General features: G+C 48.8%; 1 protein-coding gene across 4 annotated transcripts; it reads right to left on the bottom strand.

Moving 5' to 3' along the window:
• Nucleotides 1-646: 646 nt before the first annotated feature.
• LOC131261853 (uncharacterized) lies at nucleotides 647-25,787 on the bottom strand. Of its 4 annotated transcripts, none has more exons than XM_058263695.1 (9): nucleotides 25,677-25,787; nucleotides 23,730-23,841; nucleotides 4,160-7,475; nucleotides 3,529-4,086; nucleotides 2,576-2,635; nucleotides 2,037-2,336; nucleotides 1,780-1,959; nucleotides 1,318-1,705; nucleotides 647-1,242 (listed from the first exon to the last, which is right to left on the bottom strand). In XM_058263695.1, the coding sequence occupies exons 3-9, from the start codon at nucleotides 7,292-7,294 to the stop codon at nucleotides 1,238-1,240; spliced, it is 4,626 nt and encodes a 1,541-aa protein (XP_058119678.1). In that variant the 5' UTR covers nucleotides 7,295-7,475; nucleotides 23,730-23,841; nucleotides 25,677-25,787; the 3' UTR covers nucleotides 647-1,237. The 4 variants fall into 4 exon arrangements, with proteins under 4 accessions (XP_058119678.1, XP_058119680.1, XP_058119679.1 ...); XM_058263697.1 differs by having other exon boundaries at nucleotides 3,610-4,086; XM_058263696.1 differs by lacking the exon at nucleotides 2,576-2,635.
• Nucleotides 25,788-25,945: the final 158 nt, after the last annotated feature.

The following is a 25,945-nucleotide window of genomic DNA, read 5'->3' as shown; positions in this document are numbered from 1 at the left end:
TCTATTGCTGCTAGTGTGTTGGTTCTATGTGGTTTTCGGTACGCTATACAGTTTGGTTTGTGGAACAAGAATTGAAAATTTAAAAGAACACATCTTTGCCGCAACAATTGGCATTTTGGCAGGGTCAGCTTTTCTCGCCGAGCTTTCATTCCACCTTATGAAACTATGATTTCAACGCTAGTTTAAAAAAAATGCGCGTTTCAAATGAGAACCGAGGTTGACAACAATTAGTTACAAACAAATTAGTATGCAGGGTTTACAAGCAAACCAGGCTTTATTATACTAAACCTTTGACCGGCCACAGAATCAGAATCTTCTGAACCCCCGAAACTGAAGATAATTAAGCAGCAGGTTCGATAGTGAATTATTTAAGCGAGAACCTTTTTTTTACATTAATAATGCCATATATTTGCTTGAAATTTAAAACTTTGTAATTCAATGCTTCCGCAACATTGCAACATAACAATTGCTGTCACATATGAGTAGGAAAACTTATCTTGTTCTGTTGTTAAAAACAATGTAACCGTTTTTTGTCTAATCGAGAATTCCTGAATAAATAGAAAACGATTACATATAACCGCGCCTGCAAAACTGAGATATAGAAAAACTTATGGAGGATGAGGGGATAAAAAAACAGATAATGCCATTTCTACTGAGCGCACACGCTGTGTTTAATACTTACAAAAAGGATTACAAAAGAACATAATCATAGTTTAGTATATTAAGATATCTACCGAAGAGTTACAGAGGAAAAAGGTGGTAATAATCCTATCAATGTTTCAATTTACTGCGCGCGTGTGTGGGGTGTGTGGGTGGGTGCGGGGGGAGTAGCTCCACCGCAATTTGGTGCGTTTGATCAGACGCGATGCCCGGGTACACCCTAACCATCTCATCGTTAACCGCGGCTGTTCGGGGGGGTGGGGGGGGGGGGAAGGGAGAGTGGAGGGATGCGGTGGATTACTCTACAGGATTACTATCATTTACAAGTGCGTGCGTAAGGTCTGTGTGTCTATTTGTATGCAGCACACGCACACACACGCACACACGCCAACTGAACGGAGTGAGTGTTCGCTGATGCTTTCTTATGTCCTGTTACTTTTCCAGCGTGCCGCGGAACGAGCATGAGTACTCTTTCTGGTGTGGGAAGTTAAACTCCGGGAGTGTGCTGGAATTTTGCTTTGCATCCCTGCGCTTAATCTCGCTCGGACCCTCCATTGTCCGAGTGGCGGTAGCACGTTTAATCTGTGTAAAGAAATCGGATTGGTCAGACATGCAAACAACAAAGCATGGCACATAAAGGGGTAGGGGCTGTCTTACCTATAACATGACTTTCGAGCTCGATCGTTTTTGCCATCTTGCTGCTGTTGGAAGTCGGCTGCGGGATGATCGTGATCTCGTCGTTGATCTTCAGCGGCTTCAGCAGCGAATCGTTGCCGGAACCGTACGCCGACCCCCGGCCCATGCCGGACGAGGACCCAGTTGCACCACCCATGCCCGCCTGCTGGCCACCACCACCCTTGCCGCCGCCCTTGCTGTCGACCGTCTTCTTCGCGACCGTGCTGTGCGCGGAGTAGACGTGGCTTTCGAACTGCTTGTACATGCCGAAGGTGGCCGTACAGACGGTGCATTTGTACGAGAGGTGTGCAGGTTTCAGGGTCATATTGTGATCGCGCGATACGTGGTTTAGCAACTTCCATTGGTATACCTGTAAAGTGACAAAAAAAAACACGTCGTTAGGAAAGGTTACACCATTGGAGTTGCACACTACACGATGCATACCCGTCCGCATACAGGACAACGGCCGGCGTCCTTGCCCTTGTTGGCGGCCTCCTGCATGGAGCTCGTCACGAGACCGTGCGATCCGAGCAGATGCCTCTCGAGGCCCTGATCGGTGAAGAATCGGTACTGACATTTTTGGCAATTAAGCGGGGGCCGATTGTAGATCATTTTCGGGTGGATCTAAAAACAAAAAGGAAATCATTAACCTCACGTTCCAGAAGCACTGCTCCACCTATTTGCTAAACCCTTTTACTTACCTTCACTTTGTGTATCCACTGCATATGATTGCGCAGCTGGTCCAGATCCTTGATGTAGCCATCGCAAATTTCGCACACCACGAATGCCGTCTTGCCACCGCCGCTCGGGTTCTGGCCGGGCTTGACCGCAGACGTGCCCTGGGCCTGCAGCTTCGACAGAGCGCCGGCAATGTTGGACATGTTGGCCGCATTGCTACTGCTGCCGCTGCCGCCATTACCGGACGCGGACTGTCGGGGCAAGGGGGTGATCGAAATACTGGGCGCTTGGGCGGTTTTCGGAGCTTTCATACTGGACGCGTTCTGTGCGCGCGGGCGGGTAAAGGAGGGCAAAAAAAGGTGACAATTAAGACGTTTTCTTAACACTGTGCGTAAAACACATCCCACCAACCACTCCCCGCGTGTCCAGAGTTTCTCTAATGCCCCACAACTAGCGCGTGGCCCCAAAACCCCAACAGAGAAGAGAAATGTAAAACCGAGAGGGTTCGTAATACAGAACAGAATAAAAGACAAAACAAATCAATTGTACAAACTAAACCAACCTGAATCGTTATTGAGGCATTGGAATTAGATAGAAGAGATCGTCCAGCGTTGAGGGAATTCTATCAGAATAGTGATTGTTTTGTGCAGATATCGAGTGTGTCGGTGTTGTGTTCGTTGTTGTGTGGTTGTATGTTGCACCACGGTGCGGAGAGAAGAGGTCACACAGTAGGGAAATGGGTGAAAGAGAGGGATAAAAAGAATAGAGAAATAGATAAAAAAAAAATCAGTCTTAAGATTATACCAACTTATAGTTTAACAAACAACGGAAGAAATTGTGTGTTATGTCAAATACCGTTAGTGTAATGAAATCTTCATTTTGAACAATATGTTACTAAGTTTTACCAACCCTTAAAATATGACTAAATTTTTTAAGAATAACAATATTTGCTCTTTGATTATACAAATTTGAGTCTACAATCCTCATCTATTTGTCTGTGTAAGAGCTATTTGATAGCTTTAGAATTTTTTGGAAGAATTTTGTTGTTTTACTTAAACTAAATTCAATCGGGAAAAGATAAGCTTTAGTTGTCATTTTAAAAATCTAGCCACATCTTGGCAAATTGTTCAACTACTAAATTTGCTAAATGATACATAGTGCCATATCACACTTTTTAGGAGCTTTGAAGTTGATAATTTTTTAATTATTTTTCAGGAAGTGATACGCGGTAAATTTTTAAAACATATTGTTCAATTCGATTTCGATAAAACCTTAAATATCCCGTCCCGTTATTTGTTTAAAGCAAATAAAGCTCAAACTATACTCAGTTAAAGTGCGGCGTAATGCCAACAACCTCTCTACATTTCCACGTACGTTAACTTTAGTGTATCGTGATTACAAAAGGTTGTGAACTAAAAAACTAAATAAACCATAATCAACCGATATGCAACAAAATACGGAACAAAACTCTAAAGAAAAAAAAATGAAGAAAACCATAACGGGATGGTAATTTACCGGCATAAACTTATTAAATCCTCCCGCAGCAGCAGCGGCGGCTAAGGCCGATGCCGATAGCTGAAGGTTATTGGGTATTACCATTCCGGCTCCGGCGAGCGTGTTCCGGATGGCGGCGGCGGATGCGGCAAGCGCGTTCGCACTCATGACACCACCACCGGCCGCCCCTCCCATCCCAGCGCCGACCCCCGTTCGCAGTCCGGCCGCCGCGGCCGTTATGCCGGTGGGCGAGGAGATGATGGCCGGAGCGCGACCCGCGAGACCAGCGACGGCAACATTATTACCGCCGGTCACACCGCCAGCACGGGCACGGATGGCGGCCGCCTGGGCAGCCGGCGACAGGTTCGCTAGGTTGACGTTGTTAAGCGCACTGACGCCGGCCGCACCGAGCCCGCTCAGGTTCAGTGCACCGCCACCGGCCGCCTGCTGCTGTGCGATCTGTTGATGCGTCAGGTGGCCGCCGGCATGCAACGCCACCGGTGTCACACCCTGCTGCTGCTGGTTGAGTCGTTGCTGGTTGGCAAGGGCAAGATTTTTCTGCTGCTGGGCGGTCATTGCCTATAACGAGGGAACAAATGGGAACAGTTTAGTATAGACAGTAAAGATCAAAGAAAGTTAAACCCGACCCTACCTGATATGCGGTGGCCGTCCCGACGAGTCCATGCTTCGGTTTGATGCGCGGTATCTTCGCCGGCGGTTCCCAGTCGAGCGGCGGGTTGAGGTTCGCCTCCGGTCGGAACTTCTTTGCGCAGGCGACCGCGTGCCGCGCCAGCTTCGACTTGCCATTGTCCTCGAACGGGCAGTTCGGGCAGTGGTGGTACGAGAGCGCCTTCTCCATGCGCCCCTTGATGTTGTGCACCGCCTCCATGTGGTAGAGGATGTCGTGCGGCGGTCGCGTCTCGTACGAGCAGAAGTTGCACTTGTAGATAAAGTTGCGCATGTGGGGCGTCTCGTAGTGGTGCGCCATCACCAGCGCCGACTCGGACTTGAACGGGCAGTACTCGCAGCGCTTCATCTCGAACTTGTACGGCTTGTTGTTCTCCTTGCTCTGCTCGAGATTCTTCATCAGCGAGTTGATGGCCATCTGCGTGCTGGGCGACGGTTTGCCCTCCCGGTCCCGCTTGCGCTTCTGCTGCCGCAGCAGATCCGTCTGTACGAACTCCTGCACCTGGTTGATGCCGATGTTCATGAAGAACTTGCCGAGCGGGTTCTCGAAGTAGTTCTCCGATTGCTTCTTCGCATCGCCACCGCCCCCGGTCAGGTCGTCCTTATCGAGCGGCGAGATGATGTGCTCCTTGATCGCTTCGATGTCCGCCCGGGCCTCCTTGATCAGCACCTTCGTCTTTTGCTCCTCATCGGACGCTTCGTCGTCCGTCGACGTGTCCAGCTCGTCCCATTCGTCGTCGTCGTCGACGACGTTGTTGCGCTTGCGTTTCTTACTGTCCGGTTCCTTCTCGGTGTCACCCGCCGATGATTCCTGCTCCTTTTTCGCCGCTTCGCCCTGCTGCTGGTCCGTTGTTGCTGTGGAATCCTGGGCCGATGCCTTATCCGCCGGCGGAACCGCACCCGACTCTTCCAGCTTTTTTCGCATCTCCTTGATCTCCACCTCGAGGTCGTCGAGAATGTCGCGTAGATTGTCGACCGGTGGCTTCTCGTAGATATACGGCACGATGAACGAGGGCGCCTCCAGGACGAACATATCGTCGGTGAGGGCGGGCAACAGGGGCGTTACTGGAGCCAGCGGAGATGCATTTGCCTTTCCCAGCATACCACCGCTGCCGATAGCACCCGCGGTTCCGGTGGCATTCACTATCCCGGAAGAGTTGAGCAAGCTGCGCGAATTAAACTGACCACTGCCGGGAGAGCCGGCCATGTTATTTCCCATCATACCGACGACCGGAGCTTTACCTAGCCCGAGTGGGCTGTTGGCATTTCCTACCAGATTATTAGCTGCCGTCCGCGAGTTTCCGTTGTTGTTCATGAGTGTGTTGGTGTCGATTATCATCAGCGAAGACTCCTTACCTGCCGGGGGCGTTCCGGAGTTGCTCATCAGCAGTGACTTCTGTCCCGTGCCCTTCATAGAGCCCGTGAACTGTTGGCCCCCCAGCGATGCGCGACCACCGACTTTTCCGACTGGTAATGCGAGCGGGTCGTCGATAATTTCCTCGACATCGTCATCATCGTCGTCTATTTGTTGGTTTTGTTGCTTCGCCTGCTGCATTACAAGTGCCATCGGATTCGGTCCGCCAGTCACCATCGAACCAGCGCCTCCTCCGGATCTCCCTCCCTTGGATCGTATACTTTGACGCGAGGACGCAGTTGTGGGTGTGGACACGGGCGTCGCGGGAGTGACATCGGAATCACCCTCGGTGACATCGTCATCATCGTCTTCGTCGTCCTCGTCATCGTCGTCATCCTCGATCACGACGCAGTCTTCCTCCTTATCGCTAAGGATCGTTACGTCTCCATCACAGTCGCCATTTTGGTTGCCGGTAGCAACGACGGGAGCCGCCGGTTGGATGCCATTGCTGGACGGGTTGCTCTTGGTCACCGTCGTGATTGTGGTTTCTCCGTTGCCCACCGACGGAAGCTCCAAGGCGGCGGCGGCCGGTTGTTTGCTACTAGCTCCTCCACCACTTCCTCCTTCGCCGAGCTTGATCAGCCCTCCTTCGTCGACTACGATCACATTTGGCTTTGGTTTCGACGGTATCGTCGTCGTCACGGGCACGTCGCGCTGCTGCGTCGGCTCGTCGGCTTCGGAGTCGGAATTAATACTGACCGGTTTGTCATCGTCCTCCTCCTCTTGACGTGCCGTCTTGGCGTTCTTCTCTTTGTTGGTCGCTTCATTTTCCTTGGTTCCATCGACAACTTCATTGTGACCGTTCGTCGCAACCGATGATGATTCCTCCTGGTCCTCCTCGTTGGTACCACCATCGACCTCCATCGGTTCGTCATCGGTGATGCTTTTCGACTTCGATCGTGGCACTTCCCGCGAAGGTATTCCCGTATCCTGGTCACCGCTTAGCGATATCACCTTCTCATCGCCATTCTGTGTTGCCTGCTGTGCAGAACTACTTCTCTGTACCTCCCCACCGGCATTTTCATCTTCATCCACCTCCATCGGACCCTCCTTTGAGTTGCTTTTCTCAGCGTCCACTTCCTTCGCCGGGGTGGACTTACCATTCGCAGTCGCACTGCTTCGGTTCGTGTCTTCCTGCGGCTCTTCACTATCGCTTGCCACTGTTGTGGTTTCTGACCTTCTGCTCACATCACCATCGTTCGCAGCTGCCGACGTGTGAGAGTGGTTGCCCGTAGCAACGGTGCTCTGCTTACTAGAAGACGAGTTTTCCTCCACAACTGACGATGGTTCGGCAGCACTGTCATTGTTTTCTTCATCCGAAGCCTGCTGCGATTGTTTCTCAGCCGACGCTTGCGTTTCCTGCACCACGTCCGATGTGGGTGTTTCCTTTTCCTCTTCGAGTTCACTGCCTTTTACCTCCCGACCGCCGCCATCCTGTGGTTCCGCCGCCTTCGCAGGACGATCTCCATCTACAGCTTCATCCTTCTCCGGTTCTTCGACGTTGATGGTGTCTTTTTTCTGCAGCTTCTCCTCGCCGTCATCGGCTTCGGTCGCTGCCTCGGTTCCTGCATCATCCACCGCTCCGCCACCACCGTTCACCAGTGGCTGACCGTTCTCCTTAAGCGCGCCGCTGCTCTCCGTCGTTGATGCTGTTGTTTCGGATGCATTCGCACCAACCTCGCCCATCTCTTCACCGTCGTCGGACGCCACCGTGACTCCGTTGCTCCCGTGCTATCGATGGAGCCGTTAGCGTAGCCGTCGCCGTAATAGTCCTGGTCGTCGTCCTCGCGCGTCCTCAACTTATCGATCTTTATACCGTGACCAGTTGTCGGCAGGTTGGGGACGTGGGTCGTGTTGGGAGGGCCCTCTAAAAAGAAAACAAGCGATACGTTTACATTAGAAGATGTGGAAAAAGGCGTTACATAGGACGTTTGAAGATGAACATTAATTACGATTATGATTCTGTAGCCGTTAACACAAATTTCTCTTTTTAAACCGCTTCTTTACGGCCTGCGTTGAGTGGGCTCCTCCTTGGAAATTTGTCTCAGAGTTGACTTTAAGCTTTTAGCAATCATCGAGAGAACTTACTTTTATTCTTATTAATTGTACTAGCAAACATCTTTTCCATCCACCCCCCTCCCCTTCCCTTCCAGAGTCTTGTCCAAAATATCGACCTCCACAAATCCACACACAGAGACACATACACACACACAGCAAGACCCAGATGGCTGTAAATCTGTGCCTGTGCTGTTTGCGTTTGTGCTTGTGCGCGCTGGTGGTGGGCCCCGGTTTGCCAGGGCAGGCCAGGCCGGGAGTAAGCGTTTGGGGAAGAAAAACCCTACCGACCGACCGTTTGATGGTGTGTGACCGTATCTGGTGTGTGGCGCTTCTGGAGCACACCAAAAATCGTGCACACATACAGACAGACGCTAACGGCAGACGACGACGACGGACGACAGAGAACCAGGCCGAATGCGGGAAAAGAAGAACACACACACACACGCATACATTGAGGAAAAACACCCACCCCTCCCTCCCGTCCCACCAGTTCCTCCCCGAGCAGAACTAATCGATAAAATGCTTCCCGCTTCTTCCTTCCCAGCCCGGGTGACCCTTCTTTCCTACCAACCGGTGGCGCCGCCCGCTCCTACATGACTCCCGGACCGCAGAGCACACACACCTAACCTCACAAATCCCCGACCCGGATTTCGCCCGGTTCGCCATCTCTCTTGCTCTTCGGTCGCTTAGAGGTCGGAGCGGGGACGAAATGGACCTCCGTGGGTTGTGTGCCAACCCGTGCTCTCTTCCCCCGGCCGACTTCACTCCACTCCACCCCGCCTCGTAAAAGGATTTCCCTGACCGGCGTGTCCTTTTGGATGGAACCGTGTGCCGAAATCTGCCCGGCCCAGAAGGCACCTGCCCCGGTGATGTTGTCGCTGCAAAACGTCATCCCTGCAGTTCATCACCCTCCTCAGCCTTCCCCCACCGTTTGACCCTGTCCATCCCGTCGGTTCAATCCGAATCCAATGCCGATTATCCGGACCTACGAAGTGCTCAAAAACCCTGTGACCTCTCCCTCACGGGGGACCCGTTGTGTCCCTGCCATTTCCTGTCCGCATTCCCTCCTTTCCTCCAACCGCTCCCCGGGATGAATCCTCATCGAAAACAAAAAAAAACAAACTCATACCTCCACTTCACCACCCCGTGTGCACCACCGATCCTCCGCTGCTGTCTGTCTCTTTCCTGGTCCATCTCTCTAGTATGCTCTCTCCCTTTTGCTCCACCCCGCTCTATCGGTCTCTCTTCCCAGCGGAACACTCTATGCTCGCTCTCGGTCTGCCGCCGCTTCCTTCGGTCGGTTTGCTTTGGGTTCTCTTTCTCTCAAAAATATACCCTTCACCGTGCTTCCCCCCGCCCCATTGATCACCCGTGTACCCCCCTTGCACCCGTAGAACCGCTGCTAGTCCTCCGCGTCACCCGCGTCGCTTCCGTCGTTTCCCTGCCCCTGCTGTGTGTTCGTTGAGAAACTCGACGGGAACAACGAGACCCAGCTCCGCGCACCTACCTTCGCCCAGCCCCACCAACCCTTGCCCACAATTTTCTTCTATCGTGCACTTACAAATCTCCTCTCCTTCCCCCCGCCCCGGTCCACCGCTGGAAGATCCACCAACTCGAGCACTACAAAATGGTGGTCGAGTGCGGCGCCGCGTCATGCCGTTTTCGTGTATTGCCCCCTTCGCAAGCAAGTGAGCCCTCGGTTCTCCTTTCCCGCCCTTCCCCTGGGCAGCTATATGGGTTGTTGGAAGGTGGACACTACCGCCACTGACCACTACAATTCATATTTTCTCCTCGCCTAAGTGTCCTAGCCATACTTTTCGTTCGATATGCTGGCTGGAAAATTGAACTCTCTCTTCGACGTTATTACTTGTTAGCCAATTTCGACGACATTCTTCGGACCGTTCCGCCAATAGAGCCGGGGGGATCGTCGTCCTTTTCGGTGGAAGATTTCGTTACCGTAGTGAATTTGCAGCGTATTTGATAATCGCAAATTTGAGCGATACAAATGTTCTCCAACGAATTTGTGTCAAAAACAAGCAACCATTTTTCTGCCTAACTTTTGGTCGTAGCCAGCTTCATTTTCCATCCAGCTTTTGATCTCAGCAGGCCAACCCATCATTATCATCAGCATCATCCCGCGGTCCCAGGTGCCGGATGAAGATGCCGGTCTACTGCAAACGCTCTCCATACCAACGCGATCTTCACGAAAGCTGGCAGGAAAATTGTGGTTCGGAAAATGGGTTTACCAGGAAAGTAAAATATTTGCAACGCAACAAAACCAAGTGCCAGCCAGCAACAGCAGCAACAACAGTGAAAATCGAGAGCGTCATGCATAGGCACACGCACACAAACACAAAGGCGTGCGCGCCCGTGCACACGTGCACATACACACACACACACACACACACACACTTACCGGCCAGTCAGCTTGTAAAAAGAACAAGCCAGCGTGGCCTAGCATGCCACCGCCCGTCCCCGTTCCCCCGGCCTGTTCCCCCCCGGTCTATCTTAACTCGTGTTTGTATGCGTGTGTGTGTGTGTGTGTGTGTGTGTGAATGTAGTTAAAGCACTAGGTTCGGTGGCGCTGGCAGTGGCCACTAGATGGCAGCACTGGTAGCCTTTTCCTCTTCTGGTGGTGCACCCCTACCCCACACCGCCAAACCACGTTGCGTCAACCGATTTCATGTTTCTTCTTGACAGTGACTACTCAAATCCCTTCCCCTCTCCCGGTTTAACCTCGTTTTATTCTTTTGCCCGGGTTTGCCATCCGTCTAACCAACAAACTAAACCTACGCAACAGTCGAGACGCGGCAGACGACGGCGGGGGGATATCTCTTAGCAACAACGCGGCTGCTATCTGCACCTCTAGCATTCCCCATCCCCCCCGTTCAACTCAGCAGCCCGCACTTTTTCTGCCTACCACAATTTGACAACAGCGAGGAGAAGACAGCGCGCGTGTTGGCGCACAGTGGGCCATGCGCCGGAGCGGAGGCAGAGGAGGTGGCCCTGCTATTTTTCTTGTGAAAATTGAGAATCTTGTCCACCCAATGATGGACCCAATTCTTTACGCACACATACCGTCCTGAAGTAATGTTCACATGCAATCCAGTAATGCAAAGGATACACCTCCAATAAAGATCACACCCGCATTAACGGACCGTGCACTTTAATTACCAACTCGCATGATAACATACGAATCGCAGCAATCCAAATAAATTTTTCCCTGTGATATGAAAATACATCCTTCTTGAGATTTTTTTTTTTTAATTGGGTGACTTGGATCTTCTGGAAGAAGGGAGTGGTAGACAGTCAATTATTTGTACCACGGAGACTCATAAGATATCCCCGTTTAAGCATTTTATTTAAAGCACACAGTATTAAGGCATAATACAATAGTCAACCAGCAAACAAATATTTGCAAAAAAAAATCTACAAAATAGCAAATGGATGTTTCCTAGTAAACTGTCCTAATTTTTGTTTTTTTGAATATGAATGAATATCTGAATCCGATGACCTTTCCTCGGTCCACTGTGCAAGCGTGAAGACTACAAGAGGTGGTGAAGGTGGAGGAAACGTTTCGGGACGAAACGTTTCACCTTTCCTCTCGTTCTTACGCAAAGTACATACACACACACACGCCTTCTCTCTCTCGCTCTTTCTCACCGGCATTATATGGTGTCCACCGAAACACCAATGGAACAACCATTGTGGAGTTGCGGGGCGCTGCGTCGTGACCAGGACACACTTACAAACACACACACATATTCAAGACTCCGGGAAAGACACGGCGACATACAGAGCAGCGGAGGAAAATGCAAACCCGAGAAAAAAAAATCAAACATCAGCAGTTGCCCAGAATTGGGCAAATCCGGTGCGATGACAGAAGATGCGTAATTTCGATGGGTATCTGTGTGTGTGTGCATCTTAAATTGGCCACAGAATTGGGAATTTTTCGTATCTAAACGGAGAAAGGAACATACTATGATTTCCGTTTTCCTCCGGTGGCCTTGATTTTCACTCCGAAGAAAAGCGGACGGAGAAACTAGTGATCAAGAAGGCACTTGCAAAGATCGCGCCTATGAAGGGGACAAACTAACAAACGCCTCCTGCGGAAGTTCTTCCGGATAATCGTGGCCAGGAAACGAGTAGCAGAAAGAACCGGAGGGGAAAGGTGTGTGCCGTTCGTGGCGACTGCATGCTGCTAAGGGATCATTTTTCACAACGACAGAATGGTGTCGCCGCCATTTTGTGGTCCCTACCGGTGATCCTTTGTGCGCGTGAGCGTGTGTGTGATTTTCTTTCCTCACACAGATTGTTTCTTCGATTGATTAGTTTAAGCATGTTGATAGCAAGTCAATCGAAGTTTTAAAAAAATGAAAAAAATGCTCCCAAGCCGAAAAAGAGGAACCTAAGCTAAGTCTTTGGCCATTCCAGTGTACACCACTCTTCCCAAACCTCAACAGTAAGATTGTTTCCTTTACTTCCCCCTTCCTACATCTGTGACCGATGCGTACCGAAACAACAACAATGGCAATCCCCGTTAGCGCTTGGAAGCGAAACGAAGGCAGGCTCAAGCTCCGGTAAGCTTTCTCTGCGATCATCACTACCAACAACATCAGCTCGCCAGAGTTTTCATTTCCCGTTTTTTTTTCGGTGGAAATTGTTCGTGCCGCGAAGAGTAACCGGAGCAACGAGCCGTTGTTCCTGCCCCTTCTAATGATCATTTCGTCGGAAAGTCTTTGTCCTGTCCATTATGGCCGCCGAATTCGTAAGGTCCCACAAACAGACCATAATAAGTAAATGTTTTGTAAATTGTCAACAGATAGCAAACAGCGTTGAGTTTAACTGCAAATACTCCGACGACGGTCGTTTGGGTTCGTCGTGGGCTTCGTATTGGTTTTTGGCAGGTAACAGATACAAGAAATGGCTGGATCACTCAACTGATCCGATGGAACCAGTGCTATAGAGGGTTTATATGAGATATCTCGCGATTGAGCGGTAGATTAAATATTGGAGCATAATGTTGGATAATATATGTGCAACATAAACATTTCCGCATGGCGATTCCAAGAGCCTCTAACTCGGGGTCCACACTACAGCGCGACGTCCCGTCACGAAACGCGACGTCGCCTGACAGGCGGCCGAACTCCATACAAAAAAAATGTCGCATAAATCGCGCTAGTGTAGAAACAGCGAAAAACGCGACGTCACGCTAGTTCTTGTCAAATGTCAATTCGAAACGAAAACAAACCGACGCTGGACAAAACGTAAACAAAGCGAAACACAAACGCGAACAAAACTAGCAATATTCTCCACGAAACATCGGATTTTTCGTTGTACTATTTATTTTTAGCCTTCACAAATGAAATTCAGTTATCAAACTCCGTTTTAATTGATATTTTTACCAAAATTTTTTCGGGTGCCGAAACGTAAACAAACTGCTCTTCAACAAGTAGGAGAGGATGTGGAAATATATACCTAATACGGCGGGCCAAAATATCGTCGTTGTCTGTTTAAGTTTGTTTTCTCAGTGAATTTCAAATGTTGAAGCACCAAACTCACTCAGGGTGCATAAAATACGTAGCTAAACAAATATCATGCATTACTACCTCAAAATTCAATAAAAAATTTTAGCCGAGTTTGCGCCCCAATGTGATACATATTTCCACATACTCTCCTACCTCTGTCGCGCTTGGCTTGCGCGATTGTTCTGCCGAAACTGGGCTACTTTTGAAACGGGACGTCACGCTGCAGTGTGGACCCCGAGTAACGTAGTGTGATAAGCTTTGTTCCAGTAAATATTTTCGTCTTTACAGCAACCTGATTATCTCCTGAATTGATCCCTAAAATATTGCTGATGTTGGTAGGATTTGACGGACTCCTGAATATCTCGAGTTGTATAAGGACCGCTCGGGTGGTTAGTTAGAACTAACTAGCTCCGGAAGGACTAGGTCCTGTGTTCTATAACCGGATGAGGAACGAAACGTACCATTCTAGAACTCCACAATTGTACTCTCACACACACACAAACACATACCGTAACGGAATGAATATGAGCGTAGAACGCCTGTTCTACCTTGCCTCCGTTCCCTCGTTTTGGTTCCACAAGTTCTAAGCCTTGTGTCGAGAAACCGGCAAACCACGTCATTCCCCACACGTCACACGGGAACCCCCCTCCCTCACCTCTGCTCCTTTTCTGGCTAACGATCTTATAGCCTCCGTACCCTTCCTTCCACTCTAGGGGTGGTTTGGTGCCGGAGAAAAAAACATCCCAAAAAACCAAATTCCCGCCACCCGCATGGCATCATCTCGGGTGTGCTTGGATGGATGGATGGGTACCACAAGTTAGCGGGCCGCTCCCGGGCGATATCACCACAGTCCCCCCCCCACGCCCCTCCCGCGAGACGTGAGCCTTAGAAACCGGGGGAAGCATGGTGGTTGCGCGAAAAGGGATGATATGGAAGCAGAGGGACCACCACTGACCGTGGGGAGGCCCTGCTGGGGGGGAGCTGCGGGGTGAAGAAGTACAAGTCACCTAGGGGAGAAGAGAGAATGAGAGAGTGCAGAACCGCGAGAGGACGATCGAGAGACTGAGAGAGGATTGGGTGTGTGTGTGTGCTACCGGGAGAGTAACAAGAGTCTGCCAAAAGCGGCAAGAGAAACATACACACACACACACACACACACACACACATAAAAAAAATGGGGAGCACATAGGGCACACCGGGTAGCGGACGAAGGGGGCACAGGCGGGGGCTGTTGGGGCTTGAAGCTCGGCACAATTGTGTGCAGTCCGTCCGCCGATGGATGATTTTGTGCACGCGGGACGACGGTCCCTTCGGCAGGGGGAGGAGCTGAGGTGGGCCCCAAACGCGGAGGAAGGAAATGAAGGGAGCGCGCTTGGCGGGTTGGGACTGAACTGATTTTGAAACGATGAGGCGAAGTAAGGCGCAAAGGAGGAAGGCTACGAGGATTGGTTCCTGGTGAGGGAGTATGGGGAAAGAGGGAGAGGGGGGGAGGAGCGGGTGGAAGGGTAGTGGAGTGCACGGTCGTTTGACGGTGTTGGTGTGTTTTTCTGCGCCACCAACTTCCCAACCTGCCAGCCACCTTCACCTCCTCCGATTGTTTGCACGCCTTCCTCCACTTTCCGTGACACGTCATCCTCTTCGCCACCATTTCCACCCCTCCCCCCTCCTCCCGCTTATCATTCAACCCTTTTCCACTAAGGAGCTGTTGGATCGCTCGTTTTCCCGATTGGGTTCGTGAATCGCATCATCTGCACATCTCGTCACAATTCGCACATACGATCGGCAGAATTCGATGGCTGGCAGGATGTTGGACGAAAGGGAAGCCCGAGACCGATACAGCATAAGAGACTTGGTTGGGAGGAGAGACAGCGGAATGTGGAATGTCCTCCGAAAGCGAAGGATTTGTTCAGCAAAACGGAATTCCGGCGAAAGACAACCCCAACGATGGAACAACAAGCAACGGGGGTACAACAACCCCGAAGAACATTAAAACACACGCGTGTGAAGGAACCAAATTTTTCCAACACGGAAAAGCTTCGCGATTCGTCGTCGGTTCTGGCACTTGGAAGTAACTCCTAGCGCAGACACAGACAAACAGGGGGCGACAGAAGAGATTGCGCAACACGCATTCACATTCCTCCTTCAGCAGCATCCGTCACGAGTGGAAGGGGGGGAGAGGAGACTGCCAGACTGCGCCATAGAGGGCGCTGCAATGGCGTTGTTGACAACTTGTTTAGCACAAAACGGTCACCCCGTCAGTGTCGACTAACAACAATTACCGAACTCGATTGTACGGCAAAAGTATTCTGGAAAACAAAATACAACTAATTTTAACACATTTTGTGTTGTTCTAGCAACGATGTAGACAGATTAGACGATGCTGTACATCTCATCTTATTGATAAGATCCTGATACCGACAAAGGTTTTTTGGGATATTCCTTAATTTTCGGCATGAGTCTTCATACAGTTTCTTCCAAAGAAGAAATTTTGGATCAATTGTTCATAAATTATTGATCAGTTTCACAAATGTTGACCAGCTGTCAAACTGAAGTATTAAAGTTTGACAGCTGATCAACATTTATGAAACTTTCTAACATGTTTCGTTGTATGTAGTATGCTCCATAGTTCCAATTTCTAGACGCATAAAAACACTATACGACTTGTACGAGTATACTCTATTGTGTTGGTGATCCTTTATAACATGGTGTCTGGACCAACCGATAGCGTGGATGTTATGGGATAAGATATTACCAGTAGTTTTTTTACCATTCTGGTTTTTTAAATCTGCATACTTGACTTTCAACGCTTAAATGCCGCAACCAAATACACCTACGCCAGATGCTACTCAATCGAAAGAAAAGGAAAGTTGAGTAAATGAATTTGAAAACCAAAGAATATGCTGAAGGACAACAATCTCACCACCACTTGCTTTAGAAGGCAAAGGGTCCAGTCTTTTGTGAACCTTTCGTGGGTAATTTTGACTAGGTATCAGTAAATGTTAATGTCTTTCCGCCAATATATGTACCAAATCGGGGTTCTTTTCTCTTTATAAATTGAAAAGGAAAATCCTAGGTGTATAAAAAGATTGAAAGAACATCAGAAAATAAAGGTGAGTCACTTGAATCCCAGTTTTCTTGGAATGTTTAATTTGATTGCTTTTACACGAAAAACCAACTTCAGCCAAAGAAAACTTGCGCTGTTGGTTTGTTGTTTGCCAAGGCACAACAGATGTTGAGTGTAACATTTGAATGGGGGACACCAAAATTTCCCACACTGGCAGTCAAAACCCAAAAGCACATGTGTATAATGGCGTACACTTACTACTCGACAACTATTTTCTCTTCTACTACGCTAAACATTCTACTTTTTCATACTATTTTGGCGTTCATTCTATGGAGATAATTCTGGTTTGATGGTTTGGAAATCTAAATATCCTAGGTTAAAGGGGGATTTCGTTTCACATTTTCCGAAGGTAACCAAAGACAATGTAGACAAGGATCTTTTCTTGATCTTTTTGAAGGATTTGTTTCTCTTGAATCCTGGTATGGTAAGGTCCACCTTTTAAAATGGAAATAAACAAATACAAATTACTACGACTTTTTTAACAGAATCTTGTACAGTTCCACCGCTCCCAAATCACTCATTATCAGTACTTTATCACATTTAATCACGCAGCAGCTGATAATGGGATGATTCAATCGCATTTCATCTGACGTACGTTTTGGTTTGGCAAAATTCACGATCCTGACCAAATTGGACGCCATAGAGCTCAGCAAAGCGGTCGATCGGGTGGTTACCCCCTTGCGGTGTGACGTAGCCAGCAACAATCCAATATGGCCGCCACGAGATACACCACCACCGCCGCCGGGGGGGGGCGGGTCGCAGACGCACAATGCCATGCACAACGGCACGCGGTGGCGGCGGCGGCGACGGCGGCCCAAGCGGTGGTGACGCAACGAAATGAAAATGGCGGAGCGGTTGGCAGGGGGGCGACGTGTGCGGGTGGAAGCCAGGAGCGGTGGCTCAGTTTTAGGTGAGGCAAAGGCAAAAGTGCGCAGACAGAACACTGTGGGACTTTTTAGCAAAACCCGAGGAAAATGCGAGTTTTAAGCCCTTTAAATGCACACTTTCTTGGGAGGAAAGCAAAAGCAAATAGGTGTATGTGAATGGAAATTTCGTTTTCGAGCTTCAGAACACTTTCCAAATGTACTGCAGTTTTGGTCAGCTTCCACGTTGAAAGGACTTTCCCGTAAAGCGGTGATGTACGATTCGAATGGAGAATGGACATTACAGAACTAGAACAAGGGGAGGAATTTTCTTCTGGCGAAAGTGGGAAAAGGTTGGGAACTTTTGGTTTTATTCCGGCAACATTTTCCAAAGCTGCCCACTACATCTTTCTGCTGCTGAACTATGTTAATTTTTTGTATTGTCAGCCCTTACCCTACCACCAATCGATCTCCCTCTCTCTCTCACACACACACACAAGCATACAAAAAATAAAGCATTGCAACAATCTTGAACAATTGTAAAAAAACAAGAAAGAAAAGATTTGCGTGAAAGGAAAGAAGGAATTTGCGAAAGGCGCAGCGGTAACATTGGGGACGGGAGGGAGGGGGAGAGAGGAACACACCAAAATGGCGTGGTCGTATGTGTGTGCTGCCTCCCATGCTGTACGTGTGCTCCACAAACTCACACACACACACACATGCACTCTCGTATAAAAAAAACCATCATACATATCGATGGCGAGCGTTTGGCCTTTCGAAAGACAACATACGCTGGGCTTGATGAAAAGACAACAGCATAAACCTAAGCAAAAAGAGATAGCGAAAAGTAGGCATTGCAAAAAGAGCGACAGAGAAGGGGCGGTGTTTGGGGATAGAGGATCGGATGAGGATCAGGGAGGCAAACGGAACGAACCCGCAACGAGCGGGATGGAGAGGGAGGGGGGGGGGGCGACACCGGGAATAATGAATCGAAGGGAATGGAAGAGGAAGGATGGGGGCAAAGCAAATCGACCGGGAGGAAAGGAGGAAAAGAACACGCGCGCGAAGGTATACGCGAAGGTATGGTGCGGCGCGGTGAAGGGAAATACCACGTGCACGGGTGACGTGTTGGGAGGGGTTGAGGTGGAGGGAGCGGAAGGGGAGGGAAAGAGAAGTCCGTGGGGTCGTCCCGGAGCAATGGAAACGAAGCGAAGCGAGTGACAGAGAGAGAGAGAGGGTCATAAAGTGAGAGGAAAATCGACACCATTAGCCAAAAATCTATAAGTGCGAGCGAATAAGGACACGAAGAGCGAAAGAGAGAGTGAGATGCTAACGCATGATTTTTTTTGTTGTTGTTATGTTTTCGGGATACCACCTCGATGGAGAAGGTTTACGGGTGCCGGGTTGAATACTGCACAAAATACCAAAAGGTGCTCGGTGCAAGGGGAAAGGGAGGAGGAAGAAGCGGCAGTCATCCAACACGAGTCCGATCCGGGTGTGTGTGTGTGTGTGTGCGTGATTGTAGTGTGAGTTTTTGGGTGAACCGGATGGTGGAAACAAGAGGACAAGGAGAGGGGAGGGGAAACGGGGCAGGGAGGAAGGATGCGCGGGGACAGACGCTTCAGAAAATGGCGCACTCGGTGATGGAGTTCCGCGAGGTTGGTTGAGGTTGCGGCGGCAACAAGCAAAATGACAGAAGCGAAGGAAGGTACGCGTGTGTGTGTGTGCGGTTGTGAAGGATGTGGAGACGGGAAAACAGAGCACGGGAGGGCAAGGAAGAGAAATCTGTAGAAGTCTTTTGGAGGATGGAGGCCTCGGTGGAGCAAGAAGCAGGAGGTTCACGAAAAAAAAGTGCAATCCAAAATTCAACACACAGATGGTGGGGAGCTTTGAAGAAAATGCACATCAAAAGGAACCTTCGTCCTGTGGTGAGGAAAGGAGGCGGCTGATGGAACAGCGTGTGGCAGAAGGATGAGCCAAAAAAGGAAGCAAGGATTAGGGGTTTTATAAAAGAGAGTAGGAGTTCCCCCGCAAACTAAACCCACCTGATATTGATCTATTGACCTTGGTTGGTCGATGTCCTTTAGTTAGATTAACATGTTTAAAACATAGGCAAATACATCAAGTTTAGACTTTCTAATGTTCAAGCAAATTCTACCACAAACCGTCTCAAGAGAACAATCAGAAAGAAATTCTACAAATCGCCGGTTGCCAAAAAAGACACACCGGCTGGAAAAGTAAGGTCATGGTTTTCCTTCTGCCAGTCACCGAACACAGTCAGTAAATGCGACCCCCGGACGGGGCTGACTGATTTTTCGACGAAAAATAGATAGAAGATCGATGCTGTGATAGCTGATGTCGAAAGAACGCGCTTCTTCTCCTCACCGTAATCGTCGACTTCGATGTCAAGGTACACTCAGCGGAGCGAACAAAATCGAAAGCGAAAAGTAAGTCCCTACAATCGCCAGCTTCCTTCTGCACTCTCTTGCGATATGCAGCTGGAACTGCAGTGGATCGCACTTTCATCTCGCGCAAACAAATCGACAACACCGGCTCCGTAAACATCCCATCCACGAACGTGTCCGGTCCGTGACGTTTTGCCACCGTGGTGGTCGCCGCCGCCGTCTGAGTAGGCCACGTAGGGGGGTAAACAAACACAAAAAGTTTTTAGCGGAAGAGGTTTTCCCGTAGAAGCAAAACATTTCCTACGACTCCTCGGATGGTTATATGTTTGTTTCTTTTGGTGGTATAAAATGTGTAAATCATTCCAACCTTTCCTTCGGAACGCGTTGGGGTGGTAGAGAAAATCGTCATGGAACCTGGGAAAGCGAACAAATGACAACTAGATAGTTTGGTTTGTCACAAAAGTTTGGTTTTTGTATCATGCACATCTCACTGTTGCGATTTGTGTTTGGAATGACGGATTTTCATTGCGCCGGCCTGATGACACGTATTTCCAATGCGAAAAAGTGTGGTAAGGGTGAAGAACATTGAGTTCATATTTTATGTAAAAATCTAAATTATAGTTTGGAAAAGTCCCAGGTCTTGTCCTAATCAGCTTATTACAACCTGTTTTCTTGCGAACCCAGACCAGGTTTAGATTTACCTGAATATTTACCGAGCTCGTTATGGACCAAAAAACGGAGGTTTTGTGGCCCTACATTCTAAACTAAACTTGAAAAACATTGAAGCAGGTTTGTAAAAAAAAAACAATGTCACAATTTTATCGAATACCCACGATGGTAGATAAGAAAAATGTTGAATGTAAAAACAATCCTACCCATGGAACGGTAAGGGCCATACAGTCGCTGGCTGGTTGCCTTACGTTCGAGACTTCTTTTTCACTGACGATGGGCCTTAGCACACCACTGATACCACTACATTATCACACACACACACACACACACACACACAGACACAGATGATGATGATGATGATACTGACGGTGTCAGAGAAACGTACTGTGCGCGCCAGCTGTGTTATAGAAGTTGTGTGCGCGCGCGCACACTGCGTCTGTATGTTGGTGTGCATTTATGTGTGGGCTTTCGCGTCTTCTACCGTTTTACCGATATCACGATATCACAGAGATCTGCCTCCTGCCCATCCTGATGATTGCGATCACTGTGGCAATCATCATTTGATCGTTTGGGTTTATGTGTGTGTGTGTGTATGTGTAGAGAGATGTGTATGTAGGCAAGGGTGGTTAAAAAATACACTTTGTTTTTGTTTTTGTTGCCCATAGTTTCATCATTACCGTCATTGGCTTCACGAGCCGCGCTTGCCATAAGGTTGGCATGACTTGCGGTAGGTAGGTTCAGCGGAATGGCGGGATGACGGAACAGCGCACACATAAGACGCCCCACAACAACCCCCCAGAGCCAACCGCATCGTCCCCCAGAAGCAATGAAGAAAACCCATGGTAAGGAGTGTTGATTGGAGGCACCCGCGAGTTGTGCTGCTAGAGGAATGGGGGCAATCCGGGAGGGTGGTATTGTGTCGGAGAAGCGCGGGGTACGATGATGTGAGTGTGTGCGAGTTTTGTTTTAGGTTAAAACGGAGGAACATATGACGGAAGGAAGAAAACAAACATGGCGGAAGGTAGGGTCAATGATAGCGGCACAACTAGAGGGCAGCACCATCGCTTTGCAGTGAATGGCGCGTGACAAAGGAACGGACCGGGAGGGAGGTAGTGGGACGGGAATGTGAACGGACAGAAATGCCGGATTCAAAATCACGCCCGAAAACATCCGTATCACATCCATTCCAGAAGGAAACCCGATTAGAGATGCAGTTGTGAGGAAAAGCTCGATGGAAAACAGCGAATCGTGAGCTAGGCAATTATTCAAACAAAAGAAACGCATGGAAGGGAAGCTTCCGTACACATATATTTAGATCTCACTGATCGTGATGCCATACACCAAATCAACATTTCAAATGCAACTATACATTTGTCATTCTCTTGTTGAAAGTTTCCTGAAGAAACACTGTTCAAACAGTTGGATTGAAATGATTCATCGGAAAATCGAAGGAGGAGCAGCGTGAGAGAAGAATACAAACTGCATCGGATGTGCATTCCCACACGAAACCGAGTTTCCCATGGGATCAGACGAGATGAAACGAGAGAGGACAATACTCGCAATGATTCACCGGTACGACGCGTTTTCCAATTATAGGTCAAGTAATTGTTTTCACTGCTGTTCAGCACCGTTAGCTATCTGCTTCAGCCGACCTTCTTCCGAAGAAGAGTCTTTTCTATTCCTTTTCGTAACACAAAGTTTATCGATCCCATATGTGAATGGATGAACTGAGTACAAACGCTACAAATAGCTTATCAATGGAGATTTAATAATAGAGACAATAAAAATGAATGGCAAGTGCGTCCCCCTTTTTCTCCAATGAATTGTCAATCTTGACCTTACGTAAGCGCCGGCAGCCCCATTGAAGCGGTTCACAAACCGAAAACGGAGAAGTGGAGAGGCAATACAAAACATTTGTCCTATTGACGGATCGTTACAGTTTGATGTGTTTTGAACGATTTGTTATGATCGAGTGTTTCACGCCGGAAATGAGCCGAAACGGAACGGTAAAGAGAAATTAACAATTAAAAATTAAATAATGGAGTAGTGCGCGCGGATTACCTTTTGTCCGTTCCTTCCTCCTGCCAGCGGACAATCTCTTGTGCGTTCTTTTTCGTCAGCAACTGACCCTCCTCCTTGCTTTTCCGTACCCAACAACCCTTCCTTGGACAGCAGTTTAAATTCTTCCTTCTTGACCACTACCTCCTACTCCCTACAAGCCGCGATTTTCTTTGCCAAAAACTTAATCCCGGCAAAGACATACAAAAATTGCCATACCGTATCTTCTCCTCCGGCCCTTCGCTTGTTTCCCCGGTTATGGTGGCTTGTTTCACCACCTTTTGTGCACCCTCCTCCTGTCGACGCTTTTCCCAACGCGCTTGTTTTCCGAGTCTTTACTTTCCTATGGAACTGCCAACCGCATCATTCCTCTCCCGGCTCTCCAGCAACGTTGTCCCAGGCGTACGCACACACACACACATAGAGCAATTCAAGATCGGTCGTTTTCTTCGTGTCAAACTCCTCTCCTCTTCTATCCCCGCCATCCGTGCCTGGGATGATGGCCATAGATCGACTTCTGCCCGTTCGCTTTACACTCTCTCTCTCGCCCCTGTTTGCCTCGGTTTATCTCTTTCATACGCATCTGTTTTCAGCGTTCCACCTTTCCCTTCACCCCTACTCTCCCGTCATTTCCATCACCCTCCGACCTTGCTTGGCCGTACGATTTGGGCACGCTTTGCGCCTGTCGGGAACTGTTCGTCCGTCCATCTGTCCTCGCAAGGATCTACCACCACCCGTTTCGATACTCTTTGCCATCCGTGAACCGAATCTGGCCCCCTCCCACACGCCAAGGGGTACTTTTCTCTCTGTTCTAACACACCATGGTCCGGTATTTTACGAACAACGCTTCATGCTCTCCAGACACCCGGCGTGGGCTAGTCCTGGCCCTACGAGATCCAACGGCAGGATGATGCTGCGTAAAGTGTGTGTCTCTCTGTGTGTGTGTATTTTAGCGAGATTAGCACACGTACAGTAGCGGCAGCACACCACCGGCTCGAACTCCGACCGTGTCGTTAGGATCGAATGAAAAGCGAAAATGGAGAGGGAGCGCAAAAACCTAACCTCAACGAGCGCTAGAGGATGGTATGAAAACGGAAGCAGCAAAGGGGAGGAGATCGTAGTAGTCCGTCGAGTCTTGTGGTCGTCAGGGTTGCCAAGATGGAGGAGCAACGTGAGGTTTGACAGTCGGCAACCGGAACCAGTTTTTTCGATCTCCCGGCAACACTGGTGCCGTAGGGAATGATTTTTTTTTTGATCAATCTAAAACGACACCATTCAAATTCCAAACATGGACGATGTTATGCTACCAAATTCATCAATGCGAATGAGAAAGTGCAGAACCATAATTTACTATAGGATACTCAATGAACTATCAATTCAATGTAATGTGCATTCGAAAGTGTTTATACTTACTTTTGTTTTGTTTTCTATTCTGCTGAACTAAATGGGAGCACACACAACTATTAACAAAAGCGAAAGTGTGCAGTTTTCCACACGGTTGCGATGTCGATTCTCGGACGATCAGCTGTAGGATGGGATTTTTTTTATGGGATTATAGAGATTTTGACCGATAATTGTAGGATGGGATGAGAATTTGCAAAGATGAAGAGAGAAAAAACACACATCAATTAATACACTTTTTTTCGTGTGAGCAGAATCACTTTTATTCTCCACACGCCTGAGTAACGAAACACTTTAGGAACGGTCGGCGGAACATAAACGAGTTTGTCTCACATTTCCATGATACGGTTTTTGTTTTTGCATGTGCACCGCGTGTCAAAAGCCCTTACACTGGACCGAGTACAAACACCGCCATCCGCAATGGCAGAAAACCGACACTCGCACTAGCATAAGATATTGGTGATAAACAAAAACCATATGGACTGCTAATGTTTTAGCTCTTTTCTACGTTTTATGTTGGGATCCCCCACATTTCGGTATCGTATTTTTTTTGTTTTGTTTTTCCTCTGGCACAACTGCAGATTGACTACTTCTCGCGCTTCTGCCGTTGTAACATTCGATGTATGATTTTTTCACGCCAGCAAACGCGAAGCGACACAAATACGCGCGGTTCCGCTGACCGGTCAAACGCACACCAGTTTTCATTTGTTTTCAAAAACGCACTGCTTGACACATTCACCTCCTGCGATTAGGTCGGCAATATACATATTTACAACGTTATCCTGCGGAAACCTCAGACTAGACAGCTTTGGGCTTATGCACGCATTTTTGGGAAAATCCTCTGGCCCGAGACAGTCCCATCCGTGGGGACCATTCATTCCCTCCAGTTTACATTCCACCGTGTTTCCCCCCGACTGTTTACATTGTGCAGCGTTGCGATGAATGGGGGAAAACCTGGCGGGTCTCCCTGCCAATCGCCTCCGTCACAGACCAACCGGGCGCCATGTTGGATTCAGTCGGAAAAATATTCGCGTAACCCCAATGCGCTATCCCCGCTACCCGCGTACCCCACCCGCACCCGCTGTTCTGCATCACTTCTGCACACAGCTCTCGGAAGTAAAACAAAAAAAAAACAAGAATATTCAACATCGCAACAGCAGCACACACTCCGCTCGGCATCGGGGCCACATACGTGCGCACATACATACAAGCATGTATCGAAAAAAAACACAACTATATCCCGTAGCGTTTTCCTTTTCCTTCCTTCGCCCATACACCCAAGTACCGTTGTGCCTATTGTAGGCATTTTTGACTGTGGCTGTGTTGGTGTGGGCACACTACTTGGTGCGTTCGAAGCCACAAACACATACGCGCACTGATCGCCATTGTGACCGTTCGCTATAATTGGGTTTCCTTCGCTTTCACTCCTGGAACAGCGAGGCGGCTCGTGCAAACCGGGGACACTTCACACAATTTTTTGTGGTCTTTGCTATCCAACATACTCGATTTTTTTAGTTAAGCTTTGCTCCTATTGTGGATGAACACACATACACACACACATTCATACACCCTCGTCGGTCTCCTCAGAAGCCCACACAATTCACCGGAGCGATGGACGAAGGGGCACGGGCCAACAATTTGACGCGGAGTGGTTCCTCTTCTGATGCGATGAAATTACATACACACACACACGCACGCACCCGCGCGCAAAAATGGTGTGCCCACCATTCTGTATTTTAACAATTGTGCGATTTGGAAGACGGATTTTTGTAGCAGGTATGAGTTGAAACGCACCGAAAGGATCACCGATCAGTAAATCGAAACAGTAGCGAATGACACCAACATAAACCTAGCCTATCGCCGGCTGTTTCGACGCGCCGTTTGACATTTCCACGAACACGAGAAGAGATTTCTGTTATGCTGAATGCGCTGCTGGTTAGCGCGAAATTAACACGTTACCTATACACGCTTGCACTGGTTGCTGCTGGATGTTTTTCCTTTTTTTAATCCACACAATCCGTAGGTAGAGCTCTGCCACAGAACACACGTGTGACTGCTTTGACGGTTGGCTCTACATTGAGCAGCTTGTGCTTAGCGCTTCACAAAGCTGCTGCTTTCATGAGCTGTTACCAAGGTCGGTAGAGAGAAAGGTCAATGCAATGCTGCTTTCTGCACCGCCATTGTTTTGACAGTTAGTTCAAAATTGTTGAAGAACACATCTGCTTTTT

This window comes from Anopheles coustani, chromosome 2 (genome assembly GCF_943734705.1).
Source record: "Anopheles coustani chromosome 2, idAnoCousDA_361_x.2, whole genome shotgun sequence".
NCBI classification, from domain to species: domain Eukaryota; kingdom Metazoa; phylum Arthropoda; class Insecta; order Diptera; family Culicidae; genus Anopheles; species Anopheles coustani.
The sequence above is the reverse complement of the archived record's forward strand: the minus strand, read 5'-3'. Positions and strand labels throughout refer to the sequence as shown.